This window comes from Octopus bimaculoides, chromosome 2 (genome assembly GCF_046866305.1).
Source record: "Octopus bimaculoides isolate indiv1 chromosome 2, ASM4686630v1, whole genome shotgun sequence".
NCBI classification, from domain to species: Eukaryota; Metazoa; Mollusca; class Cephalopoda; order Octopoda; family Octopodidae; genus Octopus; species Octopus bimaculoides.
The window spans coordinates 100,168,980-100,188,227 of NC_142929.1; the positions used below are offsets into that span (position 1 = coordinate 100,168,980).

The window sequence follows — 19,248 nt, forward strand, 5'->3', positions numbered from 1 at the left end:
TCACATACAAACACAATGGTCCAAATTTTTCTAGCAAGATGCAATGTTTTTCTTTTTCAGCACAATAACAATAAATCCTCAGTAAAATTGATACAAAGAATAAATTCTAGAAGAATTGAAAAAAAAAAAAAAAAAAAAAAAAATCTTGTCAGGCCAAAATTAAGATATTGCATACTATTTCTATTTTAATAAATATTCTAGGTGAAAAAAGTGTTGCAAATTAATGGTGGAGGGTACTTGTAAGAGATGTGTCTAACACACAAGATAACATTGGACTGAGATTAATGGGAAAATGCTAGGATTATAGGACTTATCTAAAGCATATGAGCTGTGAAAAATAGGTGTTAAAAAAGACAATTACAGGATGTAGCCAAAAATAGAAGCAAGTGAGTGAATAAGTAGGTAAATATTAATAAAAGCCAAAATAAAAACTATATAATATTTCAGACATGTTGCTGAATAAACTAAATCTGATTATTTTATTAAAATATAAATATGCTTTCAATATAAAGGTCATCTTTGGTGGTTCCATCTCAGACCATTTGTCTGTGGAATGGCAGGTTTCATTTCATGATAAAAATAAATAAATAAATAAAATAAAGCAAACCAGTTTGGTATTTTTAAAATTAAAATCTTTCTGAAACTGATAAATGCATAAATTAGTCATTGTTTTGTGAACACAAGTAAGATCGTTGTTTTGCTTGGAAGAATAAATGGTTCATACAGCAAGACATTTCAGCAATAAAGATTTAATTTCTGACTTTAAAAGGAGAAATTAATCAATACTTTTTTAACAAAACACAAGTTCACATGCATGAAGTACATGGTCGACATCTATCTAATAATATGGCCTCAGAATTTTTGTTTGGTATAAAATTGATAAATTGTTCAAAAGTGTTAATTCTGCGATTAAAATTTTAATTTGAGCTACTTTAGTTCTGTGAAGGAGAGTCCTGCCACAAGATATTAGAATTTTCTTCTCATGATAGACTAAAATTATTGTATTTTTAATCTTTATTTCTTTACATCATTGCCCCCAGTCAATGAATATTTCACACCAGATAATAAAATATTAGATAGAAATTAAAAGAATTCTTTTATGAAGGAATTGGACAAATTCTGAGAAGTTATCCCAAATCAACATATTAAGTGTTGAACTGACAAAAGATACAACTGAAAAAGAATGCCTTTATGAACGTGATTATAGTATTAGTGACTGCAACTGTTTTGATGTCACTAGACAAAATGGGCCTGTAAAAATCATAGGTGTCACTGTCCCACTGAAAAAATTTTTTAAAAAATGAAATTGGAATTATGAAGGATTAGATCAATGGCTCTCAAGGGTGGTTTTTTTCTTTTACAATTTTCAACACAATTTAAAGCAAATAAAAATACTTTGTCACATTTTGTGCACAAAATCAAAAGAAAATTTTTGTATTCTAAGTTGTAAATAATTTAAACATTTGAAAACTCTGAATTATAGTGATATATGTGTAGTAGTTTATGCCATATGAATTTAGATAATTTGAGACTCGAAATAATTGATTTCTAACAGTGAAACTTGGAGATAAAGCTATAACTAATGGTTTTAAATTTTGGTACAAGGTCAGTAATTTTGGGGAGGGGATAAGTCAATCATATTGACCCCAGTGTTCAACCGGTACTTATTTCATCAACCCCAAAGGGATAGAAGGCTAAGTCGACCCTGGTGGCATATGAACTCAGAACATAAAGACAAATGAAATGCTACAAAGCATTTTGTCCGACATGCTAACAATTCTGCCAGCTCATCACCTTATGTCTTCAAATCTTGGCACAAGGTCAGCAAGTTCATGGGAGCGGGAATGTCAGTTATATCGACCCCAGTGCTCAACTGGTAACTATTTTATTTACCCTGAAAGGATGAAAGGCAAGGTTGACCTCAGCGCAATTTGAACTCAGAACTTAAAGACAGACAAAATACTGCTAAGCATTTTGCTTGGCTGGCAAATCATTTTGCCAGCTTGCTGCCTAAGTGAAAGCTATAAATAACATTTTCTATCCAAAGAATTTTTTTTAACCCAATATTTATATTCTATTATTTATAGTTTTATCTAATTCAGGTTTTATCATTAAAAACAAATTATTTGTAATGTTTTGCCCCTTGGTTATTATAGCCACTCCATATCAACCAGTCACCCTATGGACTTCAAGTGTCTGCTCATATCAAGTAACAGTCATTTTCACATTTGTTTAATGGTGCTGTTTTCTATGGTAGGATGCCTTTCCTCTTGCCAACTATTACTAATTTCCAAATAAGGTATTTTTTCCTCTTGAAACTGATGAAATCACCAAATGATGGGACATGCTGTATACAAGGAATGTAAACACCATTGTTCTGCTTTATGTCACTCTGAAGTCACATTTGCTCATATACACAAAATGGACTCTTCTGTCAGTTTCAGATTCCAACAGTTCAACAGACTGTTCTGTCCTAAACTGTTAGACTGCCCACACATACGATTTATTTATTGTAATGAAAGTCTATGTAGGACCAACTGCACTCTTTGGAAAAACTAAAAGCAGAAGTATGGTACAGAGTGTGACATGACCTCCCAGAATGGCACTAAGGTTTTATATCAGAGTTTCTCTTAGAGACATGCTTCAATGAGGGCTTAGCAGTGGCTAACTCCCACTCACCTTACAATGTGCCATATACCAACCTTGAATTTCTAAGTTTCCTCACTTCGGCTATATGGTCATTAATCTTAGACAGAATATAGCTATTCCTTTAACAGATATTATTTTGGGGTTTCTAGCAATCATGATCACCAGGCAGGTATGGAGGGTGGTGGTAGTTGAGTGGTAAACAACTCAACCATGCAACAAGTTGTTTAGTGGCTTACAAGTTGCAAGTAGCAGAAACTAAACTTTTAAATCCAGGGATATTCTTGCACTTAGTTATTTTCAAAGTTGTGATACCATTTACTCATAAGTTCTGTAAAAAAGCTAATGAGGAAATGGTGGTCACACACACAGTAGATGGTATCACAGCATACAAACATACTTGAGCCAGAGTTTATATACACATTCACAGAACCAATGATTGAACTCATGGCAACACTTAACCCATTAAGCATTGATCAAATATCAAGTGTTAATCACTGTAGTTTACAAGGTGGGCATGTGTTAGTTCAACCAACGTATCATTGAGTCTGTTGATATTCTGGTTGAAGCAGAATGAGTAAATGGCATCACAACTAACATGAGGATATTTCAACAATAACATTCCACCATGAATTAAAAAATGGTTTTGGTTCAAAATTCTAAGAAAGCTACCAAACACGACAAGCTTCTGAAGGATGGAAGATACAATGGACAAAATGTGACCAAACATAACAGTGTGTGATAATGGGAAATTATCAAGTATTTAGTCCTTTATTCAATAAATAAACAATAGTCATCAAAATATTCAGAATTTATGCTTGTTTTTTTCACATTTTTTAAAAAATATAATTTTATTGCTGCACTACACCTTTTGAGAACCACTGGAATCGAGACCAATCCTTATCATTGCTGAAAACAGGTGGATAACTCTTGTAACATGCAGAAACCTTTCTGATCAAATTACTAATAGGTCTTAATAAAGTATATGCAGACTTCTCCACAGAACTAATTTTTCTTGAACGGCCTTCCAGCCTATAGATTCCAATCATTTAATCTTCAAGCAAAACCTTAGTCAAACTATTCACTCATCCTTTCTAATGCAACAAAGATATTAACTGAGTGAATTCTCAAATCTTAAGTCTCAAAATACTGAGGTTTTTATCACACCAATTTATCCAAAAGCATTGGAATCTTTTTCTTAATGGTGTCTTGGATGGATGGATTTCAGGAAGGTTTTAGATATTACCCATGCTTCTTAATGTATACACAGTAAAATAATTAGGGGTAGGAGGGAAAGGTAAGTATGAAAATTCTGTACTCCAGAATTTAACTGCACTTCCATTAAAAAAATATTTTAAATATATTACATGGAATAAAAGTTTTAAAAATTATTTATATACTTCATGATAGTTGACGAGTGCATATTATGATGATCTACTTTCGAATGTACAATGAAGAAATGCAAATGAAGTAGAGGCTAACATTGTCTAATAATGTTTGGTGTAAGCAATTAAATATAATAATATACATTTGCTGATCGTCGGAAAAAAATGGGAGGAGTTAAAATACGGGATTGATAAATGTTGACTAGAAGTCATTTCCTAAATGAAAATGTATAACTATATTCATTTAGGCGAGGTTACAACTTTTTCCAATCTTATATAAAATTAAATGATTAGTAACTGAAAAATGTTGTCCTAATCAGTTAGATGCATTTTAAAATAATTAAATAGGGTTTCCAAATTTGGGCACAAGGCCAGCATCGACCCAGTATTCAACTGGCACTTAATATTAATCATAGTGTATATTTTAAAGTAATTATTGATGTATACAAGTCCTAGTAGTTTTCTTTAAGTAGAAATGTCAGAAACACAAGTGGAAAAATGAAATTAAATTCAGTATTTCTTTGAGTGTGAACGGGGAGAAAGCATATAGCAAACAAAAAGTAAACATTTCAGAAAAATGAGTGAATGGTCAATGAATTTGCAAAATGAAAAATATGCTTCACCCATGCTAAAGGTAATCACAACATGATCAAAGAAATTTCGATGCGAAATCTTTCAGGCCTACTTTGATCTTCGACTAAAAGTATTTTCCGTCACTTGACTTAGTACAGCACAGGGAGCTCTTCCAACATATTTATTTAAAAGAAGAATAAAATAATGCGGATAAAATTAATTTCAATAAACTTCCGTTTTCCTTTCAATATTTGATATTTAAAAGAAATGTGAACAAAAAATATTTTTATACAATTTCCGCGTGGTAAATTCTTCAAATGAATAAAAATACATAAAAAAAATTATAGCCCATATACATTTGAAATAATTAGTGCACATGGTTTTTTAAGTGTGTATATTTAAGTCTATATATGATATACATAGGAATATTATAAATAATATATACATTCGTAAGTCCAAACAGAGATCAAACCACAGAGATATGGGTAAGCCTTGGCAGCGACACACCTGAAACCAGCGTGTCTATAAAGCTGCCTCGCATGTTCGTTTACTTCTGTTGTTATTAATTCAATAGCATCGTAACCTTGTCTACGACAAAACTCAATGGAAGAATTCAAAAGATCTCTTGCAATGCCACGTCTCCGGTAATTTGGGTGAACAAACATCCGACGTAGCCAGGCAACCTTTTTCACATTTTTATCGAAATTAGGCTTATCTTTTTTCACAATAGCAATGGTTCCGACTACTCTGTCTTTACATACTGCTACCCAGAAATTATTGTCTGGGTCAGATAGATAAACACCGGTGACATCCGACATGTCACGGAGAGGAGGTCCATACAGATAGTAAAGAAATCCAAGAAGAGTGAAAAAATAGATACATGCACAGTAGCAAAGAATTCCACCGAACAGCTTGGCCAAGGTGATATTACTTTCGGTTTTTATTAAAACACATGTCATAGCAGCCGAAAACAAGAGCGCAGAGCTCCGTCGGAAAAGAAGAGCCTTAAACAACAGGTTAATGTAATTTTTACTACCAAGTTTCACTACAGTCCATGTATCCTGGCTGTCAGCTACTGTCCACTGACGAATCGTGTGCCTGGTAGAAGACTCTGTCATTGTGATTATTTATTTCTTCTTCTGCCTAGCTGCCGCTCCATGAGTATCATGGCCAGCAAAACATCTTTATATAGCGATGACAGATGGACTTCAGATTTAAGACGATAAGTAATCAGAGTTACTTCCCTTTAGTTCCAACTAAATATTTTTCCATCGACAACTTAAGTCTGAACCAAGTTCGTATTTTGTGAGAAGCAGTGAATTTTAACATTTGTAACCCAACGACGTACCCTGTTTGAAACGTTACGATTCTCTATTTTTTTTTACAACATACAACTATTCACTTCTGTGAACTTTCGTTTCCATTTGCTTTCCTAAATATTACTAATCGTCAGCACACCGAATAGTTACACTAATATTAAAGCAATTAATTAATGGTTCGCTATGATATTGTTTCAAATTTTGCTAACTGCATGTCACTAGGAGATGATTGTGCGACTAATATGAAAAGTTCTTCAAAAATGATAAGTAAAAATAATTTTCTAGCAAATAAATTTGCTTAGAATTAATGAACAAAGAAAACGAACGGGCAAAATTATTTCTAGTTTTACAGTTTTGTTTATTTTCAAATAAAGAATGGAATAGCTTCTGTGTGTTAAAAAATAAAAGAGATACTCAAAAGTTACTCAAAAATTTTATTCAATGGGGTGACGAAGGTCGCTTGACCTGCTAGAAGTAGCTGCCAAATTTCATTAACTCACATCTTGAAACAGTAACAAAGCATTATCCACGAAGATTTGGGTATGAGACGTGTGTCTGCCAAGTTTGTGTCAAAACTGCTTTCAGCTGACCAAAATGACACTCTGGTTTCAGTTGCACAAGATCTCCTTGATTGTGTTGAGAACGATGAAAACTGTTTGAAAATTTTATGTAGGTCTCTGAGCAGGTATTGCCAAGCTTTTCGTAAAATTTGATGCAAATTCTCTGCTTAACTTTCTCTGTCATGGTCAATGCGACGATCACACGCTACATGCCTTCCTTCCAAGCATTGCTGTAAACAGTGGAAGTGAGCTAGAACGTTAAAACTTATTGTGCATGCTTCGTTACTACGACAACTGTCCGTATACTTATTGATCAGACCACATAATTAGGATAGCATAAATATATTCTTTCATGTTATGTATCCTTATTTTGAAAACTGAAAGGCAAAAATAATGAGAATAATATACATTATGTTTCAAATTTAACTGAAGGTACGGCACTGTCAGAAATGAAAGTAGAAAAATCCAAACAAGGAACGTTACTGCTGGTTTGAGTTGAAATCTGTTTCTTTGGCTACTGACTGGCCGGAGCTGTCTGTCTCCCCCCCCCCCTCTCTCTCTCTCTATCTATCTAGCTATCACTCGTCACCTTCGTTTGTTTCCGTAGAATTTATCAAATTAGAAAATGCATTTCCGTAGAATTTATCAAATTAGAAAAATATATTTTTGCATTATTCATTATTGTTTTTAAAAACAAATCACATACACCAATCAGCACCACCAATGACCACCACCACCACCACGCGTAATCCAAAGTTGGAATTAATCACCGCGATATTGCCATCGCCACCGCTACAACAGAAAATAGTATTAATTGGCTTAAGAGACATGAACTTTTAAATACCCCAAAAATATGCCCCTCGTGTGGAGCTAGCATGATGGAAGTAGCCAAAAAGTTTTTTTTTTCTAATTTGATAAATTCTACGGAAACAAACGAAGGTGGACGAGTGATAGAGAGATAGACAGACAGATAGATAGCTAGATGGATAGATAGATAGATAGATAGATAGATAGATAGATAGATAGATAGATAGATAGATAGATAGCTCCGGCCAGTCAGTAGCCAAAGAAACAGATTTCAACTCAAACCAGCAGTAACATTCCTTGTTTAGATTTTTCTACTTTCGCTTCTGACAGCTAATACCATGACAGTGCCGCAAAACTTATTACTTGAGAAATAACACATCTTTAGAAATAACACAAAACGCTCGATAGTAAACTACGAATCACCTGAGGAATCATCACCTCAGACTTTGACAGGATGATGATTTCCAAATGGGATATCCTGACATGATGAACCTTAATCCTCAGATTGCACTGGATGGAGTTAGGACACAGACACATTACCATCACCATCAATATCAATGATGCCAAAACCACCAACATCATTAGCACCATACCAACATTAGTGCAACTACCTCTACCATTCCAATCTTCGCCATCATTAACAACACCACCATCAAGACCACACACAATACCACAAGCACAACTACCACTTACAATCAAGGGAACCTCTACGCCAGAAGTTCTTCCACCATTTTTTACTTATGGACCGCTTTGATTACTATTTTAGCCATTCGATGTTTAAAAACTAGTTTTATAGAAACTTCTTTCAAAATTCCTATTTTGTTTTTCCACACATTAACTTGCGTAGGATGAACTATATAAAATATTAGAAAAAGAATCTTCACTGTTTCTTGCAATACATACCAATACATACATCTAGAGCAAAATTTTTTTCAGGACCCCTTAAAAGCTCCGGCCAGTCAGTAGCCAAAGAAACAGATTTCAACTCAAACCAGCAGTAACATTCCTTGTTTGGATTTTCTACTTTCATTTCTGACAGCTAATACCATGACAATGCACTGTCGTGGTATTAGCTGTCAGAAGCGAAAGTAGAAAAATCTAAACAAGGAACGTTACTGCTGGTTTGAGTTGAAATCTGTTTCTTTGGCTACTGACTGGCCGGAGCTGTCTATCTATCTATCTATCTATCTATCTATCTATCTATCTATCTGTCTGTCTGTCTATCTCTCTATCTCTCTATCACTCGTCCACCTTCGTTTGTTTCCGTAGAATTTATCAAATTAGAAAAAAAAACTTTTTGGCTACTTCCATCATGCTAGCTCCACACGAGGGGCATATTTTTGGGGTATTTAAAAGTCCATGTCTCTTAAGCCAATTAATACTATTTTCTGTTGTAGCAGTGGCGATGGCAATATCGCGGTGATTAATTCCAGTTTTGGATTACGCGTGGTGGTGGTGGTGGTCATTGGTGGTGCTGATTGGTGTATGTGATTTGTTTTTAAAAACAATAATGAATAATGCAAAAATATATTTTTCTAATTTGATAAATTCTGCGGAAATGCATTTTCTAATTTGATAAATTCTACGGAAACAAACGAAGGTGACGAGTGATAGCTAGATAGATAGAGAGAGAGAGAGAGAGAGAGAGAGAGAGAGAGAGAGAGAGACAGAGACAGACAGACAGACAGCTCCGGCCAGTCAGTAGCCAAAGAAACAGATTTCAACTCAAACCAGCAGTAACATTCCTTGTTTGGATTTTTCTACTTTCATTTCTGACAGCTAATACCATGACAGTGCCAGTTTTGCTTATGTCAAAAGATAAAAAAAAAAAAGCCAGAAGAAAGAAAAAAAGAAAAAATCGCCACGCGTTTCATTCTATAAATATTTAGAAATAATACGTACAGGTTGCTTTTTTCCTTGTTGTTGAAGCTATCGGCTGTTTTTGTATAATGCTTGAGTGTCATGATTTACAGCAGGGAAAGAATAAATTAGTGATATCAAAGTAGAGAAAAGCATCAAGCTATCGGAATCGTTAGAATGTCGGTAAGATGCTTGGCAGCATTTCTTCCAGCTCTCTATGATCTGAGTTCGAATTTCGCCTAGAGCGATTTTGCTTTTCATCTTTTCGGGGTCGATAAAATAAACACAAGCCGAGTCCTGTGGTGGATGAAATTGTCAAGTCTCATAGAAAGGGTATTGGATTCGTGGTGCTATTTCTGAAGTTGAATTTTAAAACTGTTTGTTGGTTTTGCCAAGTTTCCAGATTCTTGGGATTCGGCAGGTACGATTAGTTGTTATTGGTTAGTTCCAGGTCAGCCGTGATTCCAGTTGTAATAAACTCATGTTATTTATTTTCAGGCATAATGCCTCTAGCATAATAATATTCAAACGTAACCTTCATTTTTCAGACAGTAGGATGCGATTTGAGATTTAGCTGGTATTTCTAGCAGGCCGAGCGACTTTTTACAACGTACTGATTCAAAGTGCGAACGGTGTTTTGTATTTTATTTTCATCTTTTTTTTTTTACTGATATATCAGGAAATGTTTAATAAAGGAGTTTTTTGTTATTGGGTCGTAGTTGTTTTGGGAATTGGAGATTGTTATCAAGTGTGCGGTGACGTAGCTGTTGTTGATGTTGATTGTACTATTTTGCAGTGTTTCACTGCTTATGTTGTTCATAAGTAAATGTTTACTTCGGTTCTGATTGTCTATAGAATCTACAAAAGTATATTTTAAAATATTTGTCTGAATAGATAATAAAATATCAAATTAAAAACAACTGTCGTTTTGAAATCATTATATGAAAACAGTGCATGTATGGTCTCCCATAGTTTTAATCATACTTTATAGAAAACCGTCAGCCTGTGGCCATGACAACACGACGCTAACCGTGTACAACAGGTAGGTTTATGTTTCTCTCTCGAATTAACATCCGCTTAGTGGGAGTGATGGGTTGGGAATTTATTCTTAACGAAGAAAATAGCAAAAAATAGACAGAGAAACAACTCAACCATGGTTTTATATTTTCTTCAGAATGTTTTTTTTTTTTAAAGTGAAAGTCTAACATTTCATATTATCTCAGCAATAATAAAGTACCGAAAGAAAATTATTTGCGTCTGTGACTCCTCCGAAGAACTGTCGAGGCTCCATTTTGGTATGTCATGATTGATATTACTGTTGATGCTATCTATCCCGTCTTTAGTACTGCCTGAATAGATCTGAATCTGTTAAATAAAATATCTGATTAAATGCATGCTGCTTTCGTGAGGTGAACCGAAAATAATTTTCCTCCCCTCCCCCCATTCGCGAGCGCGCATTTTTTTCTTCATATTCGCTCCCAGCAAGTTGTTTTACACCTATTAGACTAACTTTTTAAAAGTTTTGTCATCGGGTCAAACGCTTTAGTTTGACCGAGTTAAATCATTAGGATTAATAAACTTTACTCTTTGAAGGGACAAAAGGAAGAACTTTCGAAAACTTTAAGTGACCAAAACTTAATTAAAGATTTTCAGTGATTTTGATCTTTAGTACCCATGTGACAACTCCAGATATATTTCAGTATTTTCAGAAGTCCCCATTAGAGCACAGTCAACTCCTAGCTGCCAAAATCCAAGAATGATTAATATACAAAGTTTTATTTGTGAAAATAATTCAGTGATTAGGAAAATCAAAACAAAATTATTTTTAAACATTTCTCCAAAGTGTCTTCTCCATGAAGAATATATAGTTAAGTGTCGGCCACAATATTTAATGCCAAAACTAGTTTTAATCAGATGAAATTATAGCTGTAATGAGAACAAAATCCATTAGCATGAATAAAAATGTCTCTTAAACGTGATCACTAATGATTAGTGAACTTTAACAAGGGACTTGAACTATTGTATAGGAAGAAGTTTAGTCAGAAATAGAAACAGCCAACATACCCAATTCGTTGGTATTTAAGTAAATTTATACTAGGTAGGCTTTTGTGGAGTAATATATTCCACATCTCTTTATGCCTTAGTAGTTAATAATTATACACATTATATTAAGTCACACTGTTTGTCACATAGCAAGATATCTTTATGGAATGTCTTACAGTATAGTAAAATATCTATCTAGCAGGTGTTGATGTGGGATAATGTTTAATGTGAGATAAACTGTTTCACATCAGCACATCACATGTAACTTGTAAAAATTTTCTTTCTTTCTTGTTTTCAAGTCTGAGAAGTGGAACTGCTTCTTGTTGCTTGTTCCTAGCCTCTAGCAAGAATTGAACTCCTCACTGCAAGCTTATCAAAATGCTTGTTGATTAAGTAATGTTCCTTTTTATTTGTAATGTTGTAACTAAGCATGCACCAACTTACAGCTAGGAAAACTGAAATAGTGAAAGTTGAGTATTGACTACGATTGACACAACACCACAACATAATGTAGTTATTGAAATTTAAGTTTCAACTGGTAATCAAACACCCTAGTTAATATGGCTCATTGTCCCATGCAATTAATTTATTATTAGTTATTTAGATTTTATTAAAATATAAAATACTGTTTGAAATGAAGACATCTAATTGTTTCACTTTTTAATATATCTTATGATAAAATAAACCTTTTCTGTTTTCTATTCCAATAAATAACTGTGTCTTATTTTACAACATAAATAGTTGATGCACATTTTTTATGAAATAAAATACATGAAATGAATTATTATTTATCAACATCTGATCTGAAATTTATGCAAGAAAGCTTTCATGTATTGTATATCTTAAGTCCTGCAGCATGGACAACAATATTTTGTCTACAAAACCAACTGGCTATTATGTATTTCTTCCTTCAGTTCTAGAGAGGTTATCCACCTTCAACCATTTGAATCTGATGAGTCACCTATATTGCTAAGTGCTTTATAGGTTTGAAACCAATGGTCACTCTGTGGCTAGCCTTAACTTTTAACTTCTTAGTATATATATATATATATATATATATATATATATATATATATATATACTATATATAAAACAGAGATGTGTGTGTAATCGCTTTTCACGTGAAATCGACTTCACCAGATGCTTCCATACTTGTGATGCGTGAATAATTTGACCTCGGATAAATCTTAGGCTCTTCATTTGATTTTTTTAATCAAAAATAAATAATATTGCTTTATATTTAAGATTCACTTCTTTAAAAAGGTTCCTGAATGTCAACTTCCGGTATTGACGTAACAACACCAAAAAAAGCTTCACTCTCTATTTTGTGTGAGTGTGTGTGTTCGTGTGTATGAGAGAGAGAGAGAGAGAGAGAGTAAATACTACATACACACCGCTCTCTCACTCTGTCTCACACACATACACACCCCTTGACTCACTCACACTCTGTCTCTTACAAACACACACATACATAAATGTATACAAACATATTTACAAAGACACACGTGTGTATGCACGCGCGTGCGTGTTTGTAAGAGACAGAGTGTGAGTGAGTCAAGGGCTGCGTTGTCATATGCATACATCCAAAGATGTATGTATATTTATGCATGTACATATACATGACAACAAACCTCTCTCTCTCACTCACACTGTCTCTTACAAACATACACATACATAAATGTATACAAACATATTTACAAAGACACACGTGTGTGTGCGTCGTGCGTGGGGGGTTCCACAATCGCCATTTATTTCAATTACTCTTGTGAGGATATTCACATAAATCATTTTTTTCATTTAATCCCCATTTTAATTTTCGTAAAAGTTTCCAAGTACCAATGAGGCTTTTTGGCACATTTTCAATTTTCCCCATTCATGAGAGGTGCCCAGCCATCATTCATCTGAGAGTCCATCTACAGAATGCCTTTTTTTCTTCAAGTATATAAGCAACAATTTCATTCCCGAGCAACGCCGGGTGCCTCTGCTAGTATATATATATAATACAAATAATAAATGAGTATATGCATATATACGTACATGTATGTACATACCTACATCTACATGTATATATAGATGCATATCTGGGTACAGGACGTTGCAAAAAAAAAACGTGGACAAAATGATGAACAGAGTACAGAAAGCACACAAGCCACATAGAGAACATTTCCTTCATCAGCTGCCACCATTCTAAAACTAAGCATTTCGAAGAGTTAGGGCAGGACGCATCGTTAGAATGGCTCTTTCCACAAATTAAATTTGTACCATGGAGGAATGTAGTGGCAGACAGAGAACAAGACAAGAAAACGAATATATATATATATATATATATCCAAATTAAGTGAAATTTCTCATCAGTATTACTACTACTAATAACAATTCTTTTTATTATAGGCATTTCAGGGCAAATAGAAATTTGTGGAGAAACTGCATGGGGTTTATATTGACCCCAGTGCTCAACTGCTGCTTATTTCATTGATCCTGAAAGAATGAAAGGCAAAGTCAACATCAGTGGAATTTGAACTCCATGTAGAACCAGAAGAAATGCTGCTAAGCATTTTGTAATGCTAACGATTCTGCCAGCTGACTGCCTTAAAAATAATTATTATTTCTACTTTAGGCACAAGGTACTTAATCTATCAACCCCGAAAGAATGAAAGCAAAGTCAACCTCGGCAGAATTTGAACTCAGAGCATGAAGACAGGCGAAATACCACTAAGTATTTCGCTTGGCATGCTAACAATTCTGCCAGTTGACTGCCTTAATAGTAACAATAATAATAATAATAATAATAATAGTAGTAATAATAATAATAATAATAATAATAATAATAATAGCTTCTAACCATGCATGGAGTCCATCATCCACATACAGACATTGATGGTCTATACATGAACAGAGCAAATGAAGGAAGAGGACTGTTAAGTGTAGAAGACTGTGCACATTGAACTTAGGAACTTACTGAAAAATCTAACCCAAAATGAGGAACCTTGCTAGTGGTAATTAGAGAAGAGGGCATATTGAAAGGGGGAAAATATACAAGAACAAAACAAGAAGTACAAGAAAGACATGAAGAAGTACCACACAACAACAGACTGCATAATCAATTCCATACAGCCACAACTGTTGGGGGACATAGATGGGACTGATTAAAAAAGAGCACTCAAAAAGGAGACTGAGAGCACTATACTTGCAGTGCAAGACAAATCTTTGGCCACAGATTGGAGGTTCAGTCTTAGAAATGAGCATGTATCTCCATTGTGCTGAATTTGCTATAGGTTTGGTGAAACTATTGCCCATATTGAATAAAAACTATTATTCGAAGAATTTGTTTTGTATTTCAAATGATTAAATTTTATTCTTCATTGTACCATAATAATTTGCTTTTGATGTTAAATTTTACAACCAATGGTGAAAAAAAAAAAAAGTGCTGAGTTTTTAAAAACTAAATATTTTAAATGTATTTCTCTCTTTCTGAAACTAGCTAACTATGGAATCGGTAAGAGATATATTCTAAACTGTGTTTTTCAATGAATTTTGTCACCGTGTGTTCTTTGGAAATGCTGTGAATAGCACAAATATTTTTTTGAGCTTAAAAATGTTTGAGATTTTTTCTTGTGTTAGATGTTAGTTAAAAGCTGAAATAGAAAATTGGTGAAGATTCAGTAGTATAATAGTCGTATACTTGGATGTTGTTATCCAAGGGATGTGGGTTCACATCCCACTTGTCTAATTGTTTTTCTCTTCTTTATTCCTGTGTGCTTATATACTTATTTCTTCTGATACATTGTCAAATTATATAACATGCGTATACACACACACACACACACACACACAAACATCTGCACACACACACATACACACACGCACACACACACACACATACATACATATATCAATTTCATATGGTTACTAACTCTGGAGTTTTTTATTCTAAGCTCATCTACAGTTTTGAGCTATCAGATATTTCTTTAAATAAGAGGTCAAGTTTTCACAGATGATATTTCCAAAACTCCACTGTTGTTGTTGGCACTCCGTCGCTTACGACGTCGAGGGTTCCAGTTGATCCGATTAACGGAACAGCCTGCTCGTGAAATTAACGTGCAAGTGGCTGAGCACTCCACAGACATGTGTACTCTTAACGTAGTTCTCGGGGATATTCAGCGTGACACAGTGTGACAAGGCTGACCCTTTGAATTACATGCACAACAGAAACAGGAAGTAAGAGTGAGAGAAAGTTGAGGCGAAAGAGTACAGCAGGGTTCGCCACCATCTCCTGCCGGAGCCTCGTGGGGCTTTCGGTGTTTTCGCTCAATAAACACTCACAATGCCCGGTCTGGGAATTGAAATCACGATCCTTTGACCGCGAGTCCATTGTCCTCACCACTGGGCCATTGTGCCTCCACTAAAACTCCACTATGCCTGTAAAATTACAATAACTCTTAACTTAACGGAGACAATATTTACATATCGCCCGCGGAAACACAACTAGATCTCATAATGCAGGGGAAACTGGCATAATCAAGTACCTGCATGCCTGGAGAACTACATTGTGTAGAAACAATTGTAATGATTGAAAATAAATGTCCAACCATTCTCCTTCAGTTGTCTATTCACACACAACAGAAGCCCAAACGCAAACCTGGGAGTATGTATAATACTACTACTGGATAGCACAGGGTGAAATCTGAAAGTGGATGAGCTTTATATTGTACTCTACTACATTCTTAACAGAATATACCATAACTATATATATTTGTATGTGTGTGTGTGTATGCATGTATAAATTGCTCTTCATATTTGAGGTCCCATTGAAGCTATAAGGTGTTACTCAGGCACACAACTATGAGTCCACTGCATTTTATAGAAACAGTCATAAAGTAATGATGTTCATAAGATAATAATTTATTCCTTTTCCATCTCATTTTCTTATATATATCATTGCTATTATGTTAAACTGCTGTATGTCCAAATTTGGCCAAATGCGTTTGCTTCAATATTTAGTTTTGCTTGCAATAGCCAGTTCTTTTGGTCAAACTATCATATCTCCAGCAGCTTCAGATGCCAAGATATGAAAATTGTCAAAGTGTAGTACAATGGTTTTGCTATGGAATGGTGAAACTACTTTTTTGTTTTCTGAAAAAGCAACGTTTTGAACTTACAGCACTTTTGCATAATACCAATGATACGCATGCGCATGCATGCATGCACACACACACACACACACACACACACACACACACACACACACACAATGTAGGAGCACATGTGTCCATATATCTATTGAGAATGGAAGATACCACTACCTGCCACTCACTTCAACCACTCCACAGCCAGAGGAAGGACAAAAGTGTGAAGGAGAAATGCACTGAGCACTATGAGAAGCAAAAAGGCTTGTATATCTTAAATCTAGTCTCTCCAACTAAAGATTTACATGTCTTGCCTACCATACAAAAACTGAACACCAAGGATTGGGATGTGCAGTCATTAAAGGATTCACAAACGTAGATAATCATCTCTGGATTTCATGGGCAATCATAAGGAAACAGCACATGTGTGTGTGTTTGTGTATGGTGCATGCGTGTGTGTATGTGTGCACGTGTGTATGCACATGTATCTGTGTGCATGGTGCTTGCATCTGTATGTACCTGTGCTTGTGTGGTGTGTGAATGTGTGTGTGCACATGCATATGCGTGTTGTATTGTGTGTGTGTGTGTGTGTGTGTATGCATGCGTGCACTTGCATATGTGTATGTGCACTTGCATATGTGTATGTGTGCCTTGTGTGTGTGTGTGCATGCATGTGAGTGAGCATGTGTGTGTGTTTGTGTATTGTGCTGCAGGGGAAAGAGAGAATGTGAAACTCTGTTGTATATCATCTCCATAAGCATACTCATATAAACACTTGTACTGACACAAATATCAGGTACACTAACTGAGATGCAGACAAATATCTGCACACATTCCCATATTGACACTCATGCTTGTGTTTCCAATCTCATTAACACATAGGTCTTTCTATGTCGCAGCTGTTAGAGTTGAGAAACCTAATGAAACCATGATACTTTTGTTAGAAATGCATTGACTAAACAATGATTCATGATAATTATTTTAAGAAACACACAACTGTATTTGAAACTAATTAGATTAATTTTAAAAAGCAGTAATGAATGATAAAACTGTTCATTTTGGATAGTTTATATTACAATATGTAAGTCTCAAAGGAAAAAAGAACAATTTTATAACTAATTTGAGGTTTAATTCTTTTTTTGGTTTCACAGCCAACATTATCTGAAGAGAACCCTAGGAGTCCACCAAAATCTAGTATGGCTCCACGGAAGGCAGAAATTATTCTCCAGCGTGAGTTGGAAACACAGGAAGATTGGGAAGATTTTCTTTCGAAAGAAGGCTTGTTAGGTCAGTTAAAAGTTGTTACAATCTGAGTGGCAAATCATAAGCATTGTTAATATTATTGAATTATTATAAAGGTTACCTCTCTTCTCTTTTTTTTTTTTCAGTTGGAGTTGCTATGTATCTCCATTATTGCAAAATGTCTGTTTCTGTAACCTGTCATCACATAACACAAAACCACCTCCCTCAATACCACTCCATATCTCAGTTAAGGGGTCTTTTTCTTGCATGCTACTTGCCAACCTAAAGTGATGTGGCATCCAGCCTTGCAAACTCAAGACTGCTGCTACAAACAGGGCTACCTGGAGGTCAACTACCTACACTGTTGTAGCTACCTTTGAAGAGGATAAACAGCAATGCTTCACAGCCGCAAAAGATAGATGTCACCAGGCTACATCTTCCTCCGTCCCGACCACAGACTACCAGTATCCAACCTGCAGAGCTACATGCACTCCCACCACTGACTGCTGAGATCACAGACTATGTTTTCATTTTTTCATTGGAGATCGATGGACTATCAAAAGATACTGGGTGTCCTTGCTGGTGCTGGTGCTACATAAATACCATTCAGTGCATTCTATAGGGAGATTGGCATTGAGAAGGGCATCCAGCTGTAGAAACCACACCAAAGCAAGCAGCAGAGCTTGGCACAGTCCTCTGGTTCATCAGCTTCTGTCAAACCATCCAAGCCATGGAAAATTGATGTTAAATGGTGATGGTCCTTTTATTGTTTTACTTGTTTCAGTCATTTGACTGCAGCCATGCTGGAGCACCACATTGAAGGGTTTCCAATTGAATAAATTGACCCCAGGACTTATTTCTTAAGCCTAGTACTTATTCTGTTGGCCTCTTTTGCAGAACTGTTAAGTTATGGGGAAGTAAACACACAAACACTGGTTGTTAAATGGTGATGGGGGAACAAACACAGACGCAAAGATACATACACATAGATACACACACACATATATGATGGGCTTCTTTTAGTTTCCATCTACCAAATCCATTGACAAGGCTATAGTAGAATACATTTACCCAAGGTACTATGCAGTGGAACTGAACCCTGAACCATGTGGTTGGGAGGCAAGCTTTTTACCACACAGTTACACCTGTTGAGGATGATGTTGCATCATTAGTAAACTATTGACTACTTGTTCTCATAACATCAGCAACCATGTTTTCTTGGTGTATATTTTTGGCAAGAAAGACAGATCTACTTGAAGATTCTTTCACTCTATTTTTTTTCAGCTTTTTCAGAGTTTGAAATTCCACATTGATTAAACTGTAATGTTTTATAAGCTAAATTGTGAAGATTGAGGTAAAGAAATCAAACTGATACAAAAAAAAAACAACAAAAAAAAAGCAAAAAAAAAAAAAAACGCAATTGAAGAATTTGAACTTGAACTGAAATCCAACAAAAAAGCAACCTGAACTTAAATTAATATAAAAAATATTTCATTTTTTTTGTCCCCTGCTCTTTTTAAATTTTGAGTTTCATTTCCCAAATTATAATTTTGGCTCTGTAATCATCTCTACTAGAATAACTCCTCCTCTCCTCCTACCTGTTATAGAGACCCTAAAAAGGTCCATGGATCTTGCTGTTCTTCTTCTAAGTAATGAAAACTATAAAATAAATAAAACACAATCTAGA

At 34.9% G+C, this 19,248-nt stretch overlaps 2 protein-coding genes across 5 annotated transcripts in view; one reads left to right on the top strand and one right to left on the bottom strand.

Annotated features, from left to right (window-relative positions):
* Nucleotides 1-1,145: 1,145 nt before the first annotated feature.
* LOC106868182 (N-acetyltransferase 8) lies at nucleotides 1,146-5,722 on the bottom strand. Its single transcript, XM_014913331.2, has 2 exons — nucleotides 5,156-5,722; nucleotides 1,146-1,280 (listed from the first exon to the last, which is right to left on the bottom strand). Exons 1-2 carry the CDS (start codon nucleotides 5,720-5,722, stop codon nucleotides 1,146-1,148), a joined length of 702 nt encoding a protein of 233 aa, XP_014768817.2.
* A 3,735-nt stretch (nucleotides 5,723-9,457) lies between these two features.
* LOC106868177 (thioredoxin domain-containing protein 6) overlaps nucleotides 9,458-19,248 on the top strand; it is a 56,467-nt gene continuing 46,676 nt past the window's right edge. The window contains exons 1-3 of one of the 4 annotated variants that reach the window (XM_089347288.1): nucleotides 10,321-10,445; nucleotides 14,675-14,689; nucleotides 17,471-17,606. In XM_089347288.1, coding sequence (XP_089203414.1) covers nucleotides 14,681-14,689; nucleotides 17,471-17,606 — 145 coding nt within the window. In that variant the 5' untranslated portion in view covers nucleotides 10,321-10,445; nucleotides 14,675-14,680. Of the gene's footprint in view, nucleotides 9,572-10,146; nucleotides 10,446-14,674; nucleotides 14,690-17,470; nucleotides 17,607-19,248 lie in introns of those variants that run through there. The other 3 variants (XM_089347291.1, XM_089347290.1, XM_089347289.1) reach the window with 3 other exon arrangements.